This window comes from Poecile atricapillus, chromosome 20 (genome assembly GCF_030490865.1).
Source record: "Poecile atricapillus isolate bPoeAtr1 chromosome 20, bPoeAtr1.hap1, whole genome shotgun sequence".
NCBI lineage: Eukaryota > Metazoa > Chordata > Aves > Passeriformes > Paridae > Poecile > Poecile atricapillus.
The window spans coordinates 5,240,097-5,255,755 of record NC_081268.1 but is presented as its reverse complement, the minus strand read 5'-3'; the positions used below and the strand labels follow the sequence as shown (position 1 = coordinate 5,255,755).

General features: G+C 52.6%; 1 protein-coding gene across 1 annotated transcript; it reads left to right on the top strand.

Annotated features, from left to right (window-relative positions):
• Nucleotides 1-963: 963 nt before the first annotated feature.
• PLPP7 (phospholipid phosphatase 7 (inactive)) lies at nt 964-14,333 on the top strand. Its single transcript, XM_058853518.1, has 2 exons — nt 964-1,603; nt 13,496-14,333. The coding sequence occupies exons 1-2, from the start codon at nt 1,153-1,155 to the stop codon at nt 13,858-13,860; spliced, it is 816 nt and encodes a 271-aa protein (XP_058709501.1). The 5' UTR covers nt 964-1,152; the 3' UTR covers nt 13,861-14,333.
• The last annotated feature ends 1,326 nt before the right edge of the window (nt 14,334-15,659 follow it).

Sequence of the window (15,659 nt, the reverse complement as noted above, 5' to 3'; positions counted from 1 at the left end):
GATGGATGGTGTCTCCCAGAGGTGCTGGAGGCTCAGATCCACTCAGCTGCTGTTCGGGGATGTAGCACGATCGTTCAGACCTGTGAACTGGAGCTGCAGGCTCCGGTGGGACGCTCCCAGGGGCTGCTCAGCGACGGGAGATGTCTCAGGGCCCCAGCTGCGGCGGGGAGGTGACAGCGATGGAGCACAGCGTGCGTGGCAGGAGGGACAGCAGGCATTCCCTGTCCTCCCTGGGGCCTGGCAGAGCCTTCCTCCTCCCCGTGCCGCCATGGCCATGCTGCTGGGGACACGGCTGTCACCTGCGCTCAGCACGGGCTGGGTGACACCGCAGGGACACGTGCGGTATCGAGGACGGGGACAGGAGGATGGGAATTCATCAGCTGCTCCTTCCCGGGGAACCAGGAGATGCTTCTCCTTCATCCAGGAACGGGGTGAGTGATGGAAGGCGCTGCAGAGGCGCACCCTGAGCGGGCAGGGAGGATGGGGTTTTAGTGGTGCTTGAACGGTGTCCGTGCCAGGGGGAGGAGGGGGTATTTAGGGTGCCCAGGCAGGGGGGGAGAAGTTGAAGAACAGATTAATCAGGAAGATTTGGGGGAGAGCCCCTTGATGGGAAGTGCCTGAGCAACACCCGGTCTTGGTGCTGCAAAGCCAGGTGGCACAGCCCCCCAGAGCCCCCCTGAGGAGGGGGATGCCATCATCGCCAGCCCTGACTCTGGTACTGAAATGTGAATTGCAGCACAAAAAGAACTACGTTTCCCAGTTTCCCTTGCAGCCCAGGGGAATAAGCAATTGGAAGATTTAAATAGAGCAGGCCAGAAGCAACCAACCTTTGGCACAATGTTTTTCCCTCCTCTTCTTCATATCTATTGGCTGTCTAACCTTCTTCCCTGGCACTGGAGTGGCTGCCAAGCCTGGCATTAATTTTCCTTGCAAGCTTGCTAGGCCCATGAAGTAAACAGCCATGTGCATTCCTTACTCTATATTTAACAGCTGCAGTCTGTGCTGGGGGCAACGGCAACAGAGGGGAACCTTTGTAGCTTCCCAAATTCACAGCTTGTGAGGGTGGGAGTGGGGGAAGCTTTCTGCAGGGAGAAGAGGGATTTCTCTCCTTCCCAGTATTTGCAAAGCAGATTGCGTTAAAGAGAGACTGCAATGCCAGCATCCCAGCCACGGTCCAGGGCCAGAGACAGGAACAATGTCCTCAACAGGGCTGAGTTCCTCTCCCTGAATCAGCCCTTGAAGGGGAACCAGGAGAGCAGGAGCTCCAGCAGGAAGCAGAGCAGCCAGGCCGGGGCAGCCGGTGCCCAGAACACCAACCCCAAGGAGCGGAGGCAGTCGCAGCAGCTGCCCGAGGAGGACTGCATGCAGCTCAACCCCTCCTTCAAGGGAATTGCCTTCAACTCGCTGCTGGCCATCGATATCTGCATGTCCAAGAGGCTGGGAGTGTGTGCCAACAGAGCCTCCTCCTGGGGAGGTGCCCGCTCCATGATCAACCTCCTGGGGATAACGGGGCATGGGATCCCCTGGATTGCAGGTACGCTCATCTGCCTGGTGAAGAGCAGCACGCTGGCAGGCCAAGAGGTCCTCATGAACCTGCTGCTAGGTGAGTGGCAAACCTCCCTCCCTGCTGGGAAAGCCCAGCCCTCCTCACAAGGGACAGCAGCACTGGGACTCCTCCTCTGGCTGCTCCCAGCAGCAGAAGTGGTTGGGAAGCGGGGAGTGACCTTTAGGGTCAATGCTGCACTTTTTGGCCCTCTGAGCCCCAGGCACTGGGGGTGATGGATGTCACAAGAAGGCATCTAAGAGGGATGGATTAACTGTGGTAGCTGGGGACAGCCATGGAGCAGGGACAGGCCCCTGGTCCTGCGTGGTGCAGGGCTGTCCAGTCAGACCAAGGGAGTGTCCATGCTGGGAGGGTGGGTACCAGCAGTGATGTCTTTTATTTAATATGTGATTATCTGCCTTGGTGTTTGATAGGTGGGGAAGACATAAAGATATTAATCTTTAATATCTGGACCAGTTCCTGAGGATGTTATTTCCATCCCCTTGCCGCCCTCTTGACCAGACTCCACGTGATGGAGTCCTGTCACCTTCCCTGCTGCAGTTTGCTCTCACATCCTCCTTCCCCTGGGTACCTTTCTTGCTGCTGTCCCCGTTTCCATGTGCTAATTTGACCCAGAGGCTGTGTAGGCAGGCTGGAATGCCTTTGGCTCTTCTGCAAGCCTTTCCTTGCATGCTGGTGGTCAGTGTCCTTGTTTATGGAGATTGGGATGTGTTGAAGGGTTTGGCTTCTCCACTGCGCAGGGCCCATCCCACCCCAATGTCCCACCAATGACCAGGATGAGCTCTAGCTGTGATTTGCCTTAAATCCTGGCCCCAACCTGCCCAGGCCATGTATACCTGAGGACCTTCCTCTTCTTGCTCTTCTGCCTTTGGCACAGGGTCCCATTATCCTATTTTACCCTCTCTTCTGGCTGTGACACACCCTGGTGTTTCACCCTCCCTAAAAACTCCACAGTCCCACTTTTGATTGATAAGAGAAATTGAAAACATTGGATTTAGACACTTTCTTCTCAGGGAGCATTTTGAGGGGCCGTAGGGTCACTTTATTTCACAGGCACCACAGGAAAGGGACTTCCTGTCTGCAGGGGCTGACTGTGACGTGATACAGCTCAGCAACATGGCCCCAGGTTTTGGGGTTTTTTTTCGCAAGTTCATCCTTCAGAGAGGGTGAAGACTGAGCTAGACTGGCTTGAAAAGCACAGTGGTAGCTGCCTTCTCTTCCCTGTGCCTTTGGAGGAGGCTGTCCTCGTGCTGTGACATCTCATGGGGGGAGGCAGTGGTGGGGAAGAAGCCAGAATAGCACCAGCGTGATGCAGAGCCCGCCAACGTCAGCAGTTCTTGCAGGGGCTCCTCGGTGTGCGGGGTCAGCCCCTCACTGGGAAGAGAGGATCCATTCAAAAGGGCACGAGGATGAAACAGTCGGTGACTAACAGTGAGTGGCACAGTTTCCAGATGTCTCTTGACCCAAGAGCCTCTGATGGGAGCCTGGAAACTGCTGCTTTGTCTCCAAAAATTTGAGGTCTTTGCAAAGAGCTAATGCCCCCTTTGGCTTAAAAACAAGGAAGGTTTTTTCACCCTTCCATTGCCATATGAGGAGGCCAAATGCAAAACCACCTTGGGGCCGTGTTCTAACTTCATGGACTGGTGGCTGGGAGAGCTCATCCCTGCATCATTACTCACATCTCCAGGTCTTCTGAGCTCCAGTGTGGTGCCCAGGGACAAGTTGGGGGTTCTGGAGTCTTGCATCCTTGCCTAGACACACTACTCCCACCCCTCCTCTTCCCCTTCCAAGAGAGGAAATAGTTAACTGGTGTTCCAGTTCCATAGGTCTGGCAGCCTCCAAAGAGCTCCACTACTCCCTCTGAAAAGACAGCACTGACTGGTGGCACTGGCCAAGGTGCCCTCAGCCTCTCTTGTCAGCTTCTGCAGCAGGACTAGTGTCACCCCACAGAGCAGATCTCTGCTGTGAGAGTGGCCTTGGGCTGATATTTAAGATTGCAGTCAGAAACTCTGAGTACCTGAGTAGCTGCTGCCATGATATCTGCACTGCTGGTGGAGAAGGAGCCTGGCTGGACCTCGACAGGTCCCAGGAACAGTGGGGTCGTGTGTGCACAGGAAGGTCATGGCACCACTGCTGCATCTGGCATCCTTGGTCCCTCTTGCTGCTGCTTTCCTGTGGTTCAGATCCACCAGGATGTGGTGAAAAGCCCTCCTAGATAGGCACAGGTCAAGGGGAAGGGAATCTCCTGGTGCTTCCCAAGTCGGGGTTGTCTATAGCACCCCTTCCATACTTCCCTGGGCTCTCCTCCCTTCCCCCGGCTCACTGAGGGTTTGATACATCAAGCAGAATTTCTGATGCAGTCTCTGGGCAGGGAGCCAGCCCATCACAGAGCACTTGTTTAGGATTTGCAATCAGGCTTCCAAGGCGAGGAGACTGCTGAAATGGGACTGGGAACCTGGCAGAGCACCACTGCAGATGGAAGAGGAGCTCTCGCCAGTGGCTTTGCCAACACATGTGGGAGCATTCCGGGTCTGACCCTGGGATGCTCCATCCATCCCCACTGCAGATGCTGATTAGCAACCCCAAGCAATGTTTTCCCTCCATATTTGTCATCTGTGATGGAATTTATTGATTCCCCTTCTCACAGTAATCTTTTCCAGCAAATGCCAAACAGACAGAGAAGCATACACAGCCTGTTACTGAAAAGATGGAAGAAACCAGATATCTGTGCCCACTGTAAAAACCTTTCTGCCAGGACACATTTTCAGGAAGATTGTCTCAGCATCACCAGCCCTGGCTGAGCAAAAGTCAGGGAGAAGGTCCACAGTCCCTTGGCTAAATCAAGGAAAGCTTAACTCAGGAAATCCTCCAGTTGTAAAGTTCATTTAATTTGTCTGCCACTGTTGGAACTTTCAGGACCATTCAAGCTTTCCTGTGCAATCACAAGGGTTTCATGAAAACTAAGGTGCTTAGAAAGTCATTTGAACCTTGCAATCAGACTTGCAGGGGGAAAACAGTTACAAAACTTTCAGTAAAATGCCCAGATCTGCTTCAGAACCAGACACAAATTCCATTAAACCCTGGGGGCAGCGGTACCTCGGTTTCTGGTTCTGATCCATCTGGTGAGGATGTGGATCCAAATTTAATGATTCATTGACTGCAAAGCCAGCAAAGAACATTTGGATCATCGATCTAACCCACGGCAAAATACAGGCTGTAGCACATCCCTTAATTTATTCCTGTTCAATTTGTTAAGGGAAAAAAACTCCAAACACTCAATCTGATGTACAGTTACAAGTGAGGGTGAACTTGTCAGAGCCATTTCTGTATTACTGCAGTGGTAGGGATTCTCACAAGTGCTTTTAGTTGGACTCTTCCCTTCATTGCGTCTCCATACCCTTCTCTCTCCAGCTGAACAGCTCTTTCAGCCAACATCTCTTCTGCCTTTCAGTGTTTTGGATAGTGCTCAAGTAATTTCTTCACCTCCTATTTATTAAGCTAAACTGATTGATCTTGTTAAACGGATGGTCTTTGCAGATCGAGGTGCCTTCTCACTGCAGTGGGGATAGAATGTGGTCACTGGGGATGGAATGTGATTGCCCACCCAAAGTGGTCACTCCAGTGAGGCCCCTCTTTTGTGTTTCCAGCCAAACCATCGCTGTGTTCAGCTATTTGCCATCCAGCTGGGTGCCTTTGCTGTTGGGAGGTACCTGCCTGGGTCATCCTTGCACATAAAATTGTGTTTGTTCTTGGTTTGAAGTAGCAGTAACTGGTTCTGCTGCGCTCATGGCTCTCTGGAACAGATATCCAGACGAGGAGAAGAGAAAGCTTTGCTTGCTGTCTCGGTGCCACCGGTCCCAGTGCTCAGCCATCTCCAGCTGGCTCTGCATCCCGCTGGGAGGGGCAGGATGGCTCTTCGGTGCTGTCGCTAAGCATTTATCCCATTAAGTACAGCACTGCCTCAGGGCGTGGATGTATCACTGAGCGTGTCAGGCTGGGGGTGGGTGAATGCCACAGGAGGAGGAAAGGAGGGACCCAGGGCCACTTCTCCACTCCTGGAGGCCAGCAAGGAGGAAGTTCTTGCTCTGTCCAGCCTTCTTCCTGAGTACTGACATAGCTTTACTCTGAGCAGGAACCAAGCCATGATATTCTGAAGTGTAGTCCCTGCAGACCCCCCTAAGAAAGAAAATTATTAATACATATATATATGGTCAGAACTCTGTGGTCCCATCCTGGCAGCTTCCAAGCAAGATCAGATTTGTAAGAAATTCATGGATTAGGAAGGTAAGAGAGCAAGAAATGCCTTCACCAAGCCCCTCGAGACCCCAGTGACCCTGTTCTAACAATACAGATATGCTTCAGATATTGTGCTTCTTTTTGGAGACTGTGTGATGACAATCCAGACAGTACAGCCCATTGCTGGTAGAGGTCACAGGGTAGATGAAATGCCCAGGCAGAGCTGCTCCTGTCAAGCCTCAGGGCAGCCCAGACCCAGCAGAGAGGCCGGGGAGCTGCACGGCAGGTGGATCAGTCTGTATGTGGCAGAGCCTGCTCAGCCCAGAGCCCCAGAGATGATTTGGGGCCAGATGTGTCTATTTTTTCTCCTTTAATTCTTCCACTGTGGAAGCAGGGATTTTCTGAGCCAGGGAGGGCAGAGGACATTCCATCAGGGATGGGTAGAGCAGCTTGGGAACTGGTGCCCTGTGGATCCATCCCTCCTTGGACAGCCTGGCACATGCAGGGGCTCAGCCGCTGTCCCACTCCCCTCCCAGCCCTGCCAGTGCCCACCAAGGTCTCACTGAGCCAGCAGCATGCCTGCCCACTGAGGTGGAAACATTTAAATGCTGGGTAACCCAACATGAGTGACCCACGGAAGGTGCCAGTCAGAGGGAACAATGCAGATGCCCACTCCCTGCATCCAGCATTTAGACACAGGTCCAGCCTGGCATTAAACCTTCCTCTTCATCACTCCAGGCTGCTAATCTGCCTCTGTTCTGGCCAAACACAGCAGCTGAAGTCCATGGTCCTTTGGTGGGGGCCGTGCTCAGCCTTCATCCCTTCACAGCTGATGAGCTCAGGCATCTCTGAGCAGCCAGCAATGCCCAGCTCCCCCGGCTTCCCTGCCCCCCTTCCTGCCTGCTTCCTCTTCAGGAATGTGTCCTGCTCACTGCAGGGCAGCCTGGTGAGCCTGCAGTGTCCCCTGGGATAAAGGACAGGCAGTGACAGGCTGGGGCTCATCTGACTGTGGCTGGAGCAGGCACGGGGGTATTTCCAGGGACCTGCACAGTGTCTCCATCAGACCCATGGTCTGATCAGCCCCTCGGTAGCAGGCAGCACTGATTTGCTCAGGTCCTGGCCGGCTGCTGGGGATGCTGTGAGCCCTGCAGGCATCAGTGTGCAGCCCTTGGGGAATGTGCAGCGAGCTGGAATCCAACCCTTGCAGAGCAAACAGCAAAACGTTCCCCAGCCTGAATGCAGAGCAAAAGAGAAAAGAAGTGCGAGGGTTGTTGAATGGGAAGAGGGGGAATAAACATGGGAAATGAGTCATCCTTCTGTCTGTCACTCCGGGAGCAACTTCCCAGTGCCCCAGCCTGCAGCTCAGAGGGGACAGTGGCTGTTTCACCCAGGCAGAGCCGGAGAAGCAGTGCCAGGCTCTGGCCCGAAGGGAGATCCCAGATCCATGGGTGAGTGTGTTTGCCTCTAACACGCCCTGACAGGAGCAGTGGTTGGGAAGAGGAAGGTGAGGGATGCGGTGAGCTGTTGGGAGGAGCAGCAGGCAGGGACAGCCAGTTGCTCCGGGTCAGGATTGGTGGAGGATGGGGTAGGAAGGAGGGGGATCAGATGAACTCTCCTTTTTTCTTCCGCTTCGAGGAAACCTCCGTGTTTTAACCTGGAACAGAGAACCATTTCCATCTGATGGCAGATGTACCTGGGTCCACACTGTGAGGTGTGATGGTTGGAGACCCTCTGAGCATCACACAATCAGACCTTTTTTTTTTTTTTTTTCCTTGCCAGTTCGCCTCTTTGAAGAGCAGTGGGATGTAACTCCAAGCCCAGACAGCACTGAGGCTGAGCAAGGAGCCAGCATGGGCTGGGCCATGCTGCTGGTCCTCAGCCCAAGGCACTTTTCTTCCTCTGGCTCATCCCATACAGCGCTGTTGATGCTGGTGCAGGTGGTTCTGAGATGTGCTGATGGTACCAGGGCTGCTGCCATGGGGTACAGGAACATTTCAAGCTGTCAGAGCCCTTCTGGGAGGCAGATGAGCCATCCTCGGGGCTGCTCAGCTCCTTTCACCCAGCAGCACGAGCCCTTTTCACTGTGCTGCCCCTCTTGCCTGCATCTCACCCCAGGCTGTGCAGACCCCCAGTGAAGGAGCCCCACTCAGTATCTGATGCTGAGTACAAATTACCCAGCTCCCAGGGCACAGTGTTTCCAAGGGGAGAACTCCAGGCAGCCTGTGTTTGCACTCAGGGCTGCTTCTAATCATCTAGAATATAGCAAATCTATTTTTAGTTGTTGTGGGTTTTTATTTTAATTAATTGCACAATTCTGCTTTCCACCATTTTTTCACCTCCCCATGACCACTTACCCCACACTGATGCTTGTTCAGCCAAAAAAATACCCCCCCTCGAACACCAGAATGCCTGATTCATTGGCTCTTCAATGTGTCATGCCATCTGTGCTTTTTGTCAGCTCTGACACCCAATAGTGCCACATTTGGGGAACAAAATGGAATGGGGGGGTTCATTTCCAGAGTGGACCTCTTCCAGCTGCCACTGACTCCACTGCAGAGAGGGTGAAGATTCTTTTGAAACTTGCATCTTTCATTAATGTCAATGAGATAAGGCTGCAAACAGCTCATTTTCCAGGTCAGGGACCCTAATGCCTGCTGGAGATTTGGGAAGTTCAGAAGGAGTAGGAAAGGGGCACAAAAGTAAAAAGAAAAATGGTGACAGAACTATGAATTCTAATTATGGAGTTAAAGAAACTGTTTCCTGGGACTGGTGGTATTTGTCCAGAGTTCAGTACTGAGTGAGGGTGGGTAATCTGGGCAATACAGGACCATCAAAGGCAGTCTTGGCCCTACACATGCCCTCAGCAGCTGCAGTGGGGAGCTCATGCCACCTCCAGCATGGTGGGTTTGAAGCCCAGGCAATGAGGCTTGGCTCTGCTCTGTGCACATCTTGCCTGAGGCACATCAGCTTCCACATTGGGAGCCTCCTGAGCTCGTGAAATGGGCTCACTCTTCATTCCTGGCCATTTACCTCCCTGTTTTCCCATGTGCTCAGCCGTGGTTCTGGGAGGCTGAGGCCAGCTTGTGACTGTTTCTGATCCCAAGCTCACAGGCTGGGCTCTGCAGGGTAGCCTTGTCTCATCCAAGCACAGCCCCATGTGTGTGAAGTCACGTGGATCTCGGCTGCTGGAGCAGATGAGGCCACGGGCTTTTTTGGCTTTCTCCTCTTTTCCTCCCCCCCTTCCCCTAGAACTGCACCCAGGTTGTTTTTCAGCTGTGGTTTTGATAACATGTTTATATAAACATCCCAGTTGGAATCTTCCTCCATCCCTGGAGACACTGCCTAGCTCCAACCTGGAGCAGACCGTGTTCCCAGGGTTGCTCACACCATCCTCAGCCTCTTCCAGCCATAAGGGACGGCAGCAGAGGTGGCACCTCAGGGACAGAAAGGACCTTATGGTGGCAGGGGATATCCAACTGTTTCAATTCCTCTTAAATACAAGCTGTGGAGTTTGGTTCTGCTGATAATGGTTCAGGTTTGTCCTTGTGCCTGGCCTGCACAGGGCTCCTCTCTGCTCACCACTGCGCTCCTGATGGCTCCTAACACTTGGTGCTAGGAGCAAGGCAGATAATTGTTTTCCTTTCCTTATTAATAGATATAAAATGCCTGCCCAGGGGCCTCACTTTCAGCTCATTTACTGTGCATCTGATGCCAGATGTTGGGTTTTTACAATACCATGGTGATCTCTGATGCTAAAATTGTCACAGGCAAGACAAGACTTGCTCTTTGGTTTTGTGTTTTAAGGAAGTTTTAGATGTTAATGTAGGATTTGGGGATTTTGCATTGGAAATCTGAAGGATTGTTTCCCTTAACACCAGGTCAACAGGGAAATTCCTGATCTCTGACAGAAAAATGTGAAAAGAGCGGGAACAGGCAAGAGCTAATCCTTCCTTCACTTTTAAATACAGCACTACCTGGGTTTTACATCCAGTGATGCCTCTGGTTTAAATCCAGTGCTACCTGGCTCTAGAGGGGAAAACATGATGAAAAAAAAGCTTCATATTAAAATTTCTTGATCCTCTCATCTCAGCCTTAGTCAGGTGGCACTCTGCCATCCCTGCTGTGCTTTTGACAGCCCCGAGGGTCCCCAGAGAGCAGCCAGAGCAGGCTGGTACATCAGCTGCAGGCTCCTTTCCATGGGCTCTCCTGGGGCTGTGCTTGCTCCAGCCTGCAGTCAGGTCACCCTGAAGGATTTGCAGGGCTCTGTGTGAGGGACCAGGGAAGGACAGAGCCAAGGTGGTGGTGCTGATTTGCAGGTGGCAGGTGCAAGGCTCAGGGGCTTGGGGTTCAGCAGCAGGAGCAGTCCCCAGCACAGAGACACCCACCTGCAGCTGGAGGTGATAAAGTTAACCCCTTACCTGCCTAATGCTGTGCCCACATGAGGAGCGAGGATTTGATGTGCATTAGGGGCAGGAAGGAAGCGAGCCAAGGTCCAAGCGGGTATGTAGGTCATGGGATTGCAAAGGAATAGGGCCTGGGAGGGGGCTGCTGGGCAACAGCACTGTCTGTATCTGTTCCTGAAGGATGGGCCCTTGGCAGCACCGCTGGCAGCAGTGCTGATTCACCCTGCCAGCGCCGGCGGCAGCAGCAGCAGCAGCAGGAGAGGGAAGGAGAACAGCAGAGACCCAGCACTGGGAGAGAGCAGTGGGACCCCCCACACCTCAGGGGTGGCTGCTGGGGCTGTTTCATAAAGAAATCTCCATGAAATGAACAGAAAGTGCAAGGGGAAGTGACAGAAAAAGCACCAGATGGAGGGATCTTTGTTTTTTTTTTTCTTTTAACGGCAAATTAACCCCCGGTTTTAATGCTGTCATGCCTTCCAATCTTGAAATGTGGGCAAACGAGGCTTTTTGCTTTTTGTGCATCATTTGATGAAAATCAAAGCTAGCAGTACTGAAGGCCCATTTTGTTCATCTTCTGAATGAAAGGATTATTAGAACTGCTCTTTGGCTTGTTCTCCATGCCCTGAACACCTCCATGCACACATGCCTGCATCCCTCAAGTTGCCCTGACATCACCTTTGACCATAAAAATACACTGCCAGTGCAAAATACTGACAGGCAGTGGTGAACACCACACACTGTGAAAGCACATGGCACTTCTGCTACTGATCCCTGGGCAGGTTTGGTGGGGAATGGTCTCTAGGGAATTTATTGAACACCGTGGAGGAGACACTGGGATCTGTTGGGGTGCCCAGACTCGTTCTGGAGCCCTGGCTGGTCTTCTCAGCAATGCAATAGGTGCTGACTTCAGCAGAGCAGCTTGGGCCAGAGTCTTCTCTTGGCAGCACTGGTGCATCATCACTCTGATGCTTCTGGGTTCCCAAGAATTTGATGAGTCTGGGTTCCCGAGAGAGCATCGTGGAGTTTCAGTTTCACACAGCTCTCATCCAGGGTGAGAAGGGATTGGTGGGAAATGCAGTCAATGAGCTCTGAAAATAATTTCCTGAAGCCTTTTGCTGGATCAGGGCTGGAGAGGGGGTCACTTAGTGGGGTGAGGAGTTGGGCTGGGGGTGATTTAGGAAGCCCAGCATGAGCAGAGCACTGTGTAGCAGGGCAGCCCCATACTGCTCAGCCAGGCCCGGGCTGACAGCATTTGACCTTAACACAGAGCCGGGGTGAGTGGCTACTCCAGGGCTCCACAGACTGAGTCTGAAATCCCTCCCTCCCCTTCTCCCCCACAGCCAGCCTGTCAAAAAAAAAAGTCAGCACATTGCAGACAAGCACTCTGCTGAGTATGGGGGTCCTGCTGGGAGATCTCCCCCTGCTCTCTCCCTGCCTGCCAGTCACATCCAGCAGGAGCTGGGCAGTCCCTGCTTGTCCTTGTCCTAAACCCATTGCTACTGCTACAGGCCCAGTGGTGTGACCGGCCTCCTTGCAGCCCCTTGCCACCTGCAGCATCAACAACTTTGTTCAGGTGCCACTCATGAATCTTTGCTCTATGTCAATCTCTTGCTTTTTGTGTCCAGCCTGGATTCCTGCTACTGTCCATGCCAGGGAGGAGCTGGTACCCAGACCTTTTCCTCTGCTCCATCTGCCCTGCACAGCTCTGAGACCCCAGGGCATGCATGACCTATTGGGCAGAAGGTCCAGGGAGGTCCTGCTGTCCATGCAAGATGCCCTGCAGATGAGGCAGAAAAGAAGTCTTCCATAAGGAGAGGGTTTGGCCAGGATAAATACCAGCCCCTTCCCAAAGCAGTGCTGGGGACCGGGGGTGGCACACGGGGAAGGTGGGTGAGCAGAGCTGCCGTGACAGCTCCTCACTTCCCAGCTCCTGCCAGGTACTGAGCAGGCAGGTGGAGCTGCCTCCCTTGTGCCATCTCATTTCCCATCCCCACCACCGCTGCACTCCTATCCATGCTCCTGAAACCTTGTCAGCTGTCAAGGAATGGTCTTTACCAGGGCCTGGGAACCAAACAACTGGCCCCTGGCATTCCTGCTGATGGAGCAGGCTGTGCTCATGGTGGCAGGTATGTCCTTGTCATTTCTGCGGGGAGCTGAAATTTTTCAGCTGCAGTGAAAACTCTGACTAATTAGGAGGGTTGTAAAAAGCAGATGATGGGATTAAAGAGAAATAAAATTGATGCTAGGAAATAGAAATGACAATACCTGTCGGCTGGGACTAAGCAGGTGGGCTGAAGAGGAGGGTGATGTAGAGAAATGCTGATGGGTTTCACTTCTGAAGCTTTTAAGGAAGAAAGGAGGTTTGGTGTAGAGAGCTGCAGGTGCCTGTGCCATGACAGGCCTGTGTTTGCTGGGGCTGGGAGGTGTGGTACCCCCAGTGAATTTGCACAGGGAAGGGGCTGCGTGGGGTGACTTGCAGGGAGAAAGTCACAGGGAGCAAGAGGTAAGCAGAAACAAGAAATGGCTCGTGGGTGTTTGATGCTTTGGCAAAGGAAGAAGGATGGGTGGGGGATATCTAGGAGGATGCTGCCCACCCTCCAACACACCATGGTGCTGTTTCTAACACAGGAGCACCTTTTACTTTATTGTGTGCTTTTCCCCTTGGCTCACTGGTTCCTAATGCTCTTTTCTTAGTGAAATCTGTCAGCATGGTACAAAATCTGCAAGCATGGTGTGATCCCCTGGCTGCTCTGGGGAGGAGGAGGCGGTGGGCTTGGGGTGGGCCAAGGGACAACACTAGAAAGTGCTGTGGGGCACCTTTCCTCCAGCAGACTGCTCACTGCAGCCTGGGCACCCTGGCACAGAGCCCCAGGCAGGGATCTTGCTGAATGAGGTTTCTGAAGCATGAGGTGGAGGCAGCAAAAGGAACATCCAGAGTGGTGGTTTGAGGGTCAGAATAGTTTCAATTTTAGCTTCGCCAGTTGCTCTCTTCCTCCCCAGGTGGGTTGCTCACCTGTGCAGTTTGGGGTTCTCCTCTGTCAGAGGAGACAGTGGTGACAGTGGTGACAGTGGTATTTGCCTCCTCTGTGGGCAAACTGGGAGGGTTAATCAACATTTGGGTGGTGACCTGAGGATGGGGGAGTTATGTGCAGCTGCACCGTGGACATCTGGCCGGAACCAAAACCAAATTTTTATTTAAACACAATGACAACCCTTTAATGTTACTTCTTGAAAATTGCCCTCAACTCTTCTTCTGTCTCTCACTGTTCTCTCTGTGTCTCCTGTTTTGTAGCCCTGCTCCTGGATATCATGATTGTGGCAGGATTGCAGAAGCTGGCCAAGCGGAAGGGCCCGTACGACATCAATCCTGGCCTGTTGGACTACCTGACCATGGACACCTACGCGTTTCCCGCGGGCCATGCCAGCCGGGTGGCCATGCTCTCCAAGTTCTTCCTCAACCACCTGGTCCTGGCCATCCCTCTCCGCATCCTGCTGGTCCTCTGGGCCCTCTGCGTGGGCTTGTCCCGTGTCATGATCGGACGGCACCACATCACAGATGTTCTCTCTGGCTTTGTTTTCGGCTACTTGCAGTTCAGGCTGGTGGAGTTGATATGGATGTCTTCCAACACGTGTCAGATGTTGATATCCATTTGGTGAACGTGGAGGACTTGGAAACTAGAAGATACTTTGAGAGTTCCCCTCCCAATATTTTCTACGTGTTGTTTGTTGGAAGCAGTTGTAACTTCCATGAGCAGTGGTGTTTTTTAATGTCGCTTCCCCACCTTTAAAAAAAAAGTTTCTTGTAATGGATTGGGTTTTAGCAATCGAGGGCCATACCTGTGTTTTGGCCGTATTCTCAAGCTGTGTTTGGACAGCAGCCTAATTAAGCTTTACAAGTGAGAGAAATGAGCTCCATGTCCACCTTCTTTAGGTGGTTCACATTGGCACCTTGGTATGTCCTCAGTATGGGCAGTGCTGAGAGCTTCCTGAGAAGACATTCGTGAACTTTTCAGAGGATAAATTATTTTGGCCACAGTGCTTTTTTTCTTTTTGTAAGCCCAGCAGTTGTGTCTTGTACAGAGTCAAGACATTGCTGGTGCTTTACAGATAATAAATAATCGTAAAAATCCTGCCCTGTTTGGTTCTTATCATGAGGGAGGGGAGAAAATGAGCCCAGTGTGGCTTTGAGATATACATTCAGCATGGAGCAGGTCCTTCAGTCTTGCTGCCCAAGGGGATGCAAACATTTGCTTTGGATGGGGTGGGCCTAGGTGGGTGCTCAGGACACTGAAGGAAAATCTGTTCTGTGAGGGTATGTGAGGAGTTTTTGGTCTGGTAAGGGACACGCAATGCCCTGATGTGGTGCTGTTTCTTCCTGTTAGGCCTCCTTGAAGCCTGGTGGATCCTTATCCAGGTGATGGCCACGTTCAACGTGCTGCCTCCAAAATGGATGCCCCCTCACAACTGCCATAAGAAAATCCCACATTTTGAACAGAATGTGCCAGTTCTCTGTGGTTTAGCTGTCTCTACAAGACAGCTTGATGTTTGGTGGGTGATGGATACTATCAGACATAGCACCTGCCCTGACTGGATGAATCCTGCAGAATGGAGGGATCCTGTCATCCCTGTCCTCCTGTGGATCCCAAGTGAGCAAAATACACCTGGCTTGCAAGGCCAGGGAGGAGTCAGCTGGGTCCTGTGCTGTCATCTCTCCCTGCATGTTGGGTAGCCTCTTCCTACAGGGGCTGGTGAGAAGAAGACATTCAGCTAATGACTGTTGCAAGCTGCTGACATTTGTTGCTCTTTGATGATTAATATGAAAAGAAGCTAAACAGAAAATCTATCCCTGGCATGCGTCTCCAGCTGGGATGTCAGTGCAGAGCCCTGGGAGCTGCTGGCTTCCCGCGCTGCCGGCTCCGAGGCTGGAGCAGGAGCGTGGTAAGGAGGGCGTCCATGTCCTTCAAACACAAGCCTCCCACAGAGCTCACAGATGAGCTGTCCTCTGGGAAGGGCTGTCACTGAGCATGTTGAGGAAAGAGGAGAGCTCAGGGTTGTCCCTGGAGGCTGGTGCAGCAGCAGGCAGAGCAGCGGGGGTGGCGGGTGCTGTCCTGCTTCTCTCCTGCTGCTGCGTGTGAGAGCAGGGATGTGCTACCCTCCCATCAGGGTTTTCCTTTGCCAGCCTCCTTCTCCTGCAAAGATTTCTGTGAAGAAGTGAGCTGTGGTGCCTTTTGTTCCTTCCAGGCATTATTACATGTGGCAGAGTTTGTCCTCATCCCTAGCAAGGATGACAGCACGTTCTGAGATCTGACTGTGGGTGATGCACCAGTGTGTAGCTGGAGATGACAGGTTCCTGAAGGGGCAGGGGGCAGGGGATGCCTTTCCTCCTTTCTTTGTGGGAAACTCTCACTTTGTAGCTCCAGAATTTACTGAACCTTTGCAAATAGGTTGGATGATTC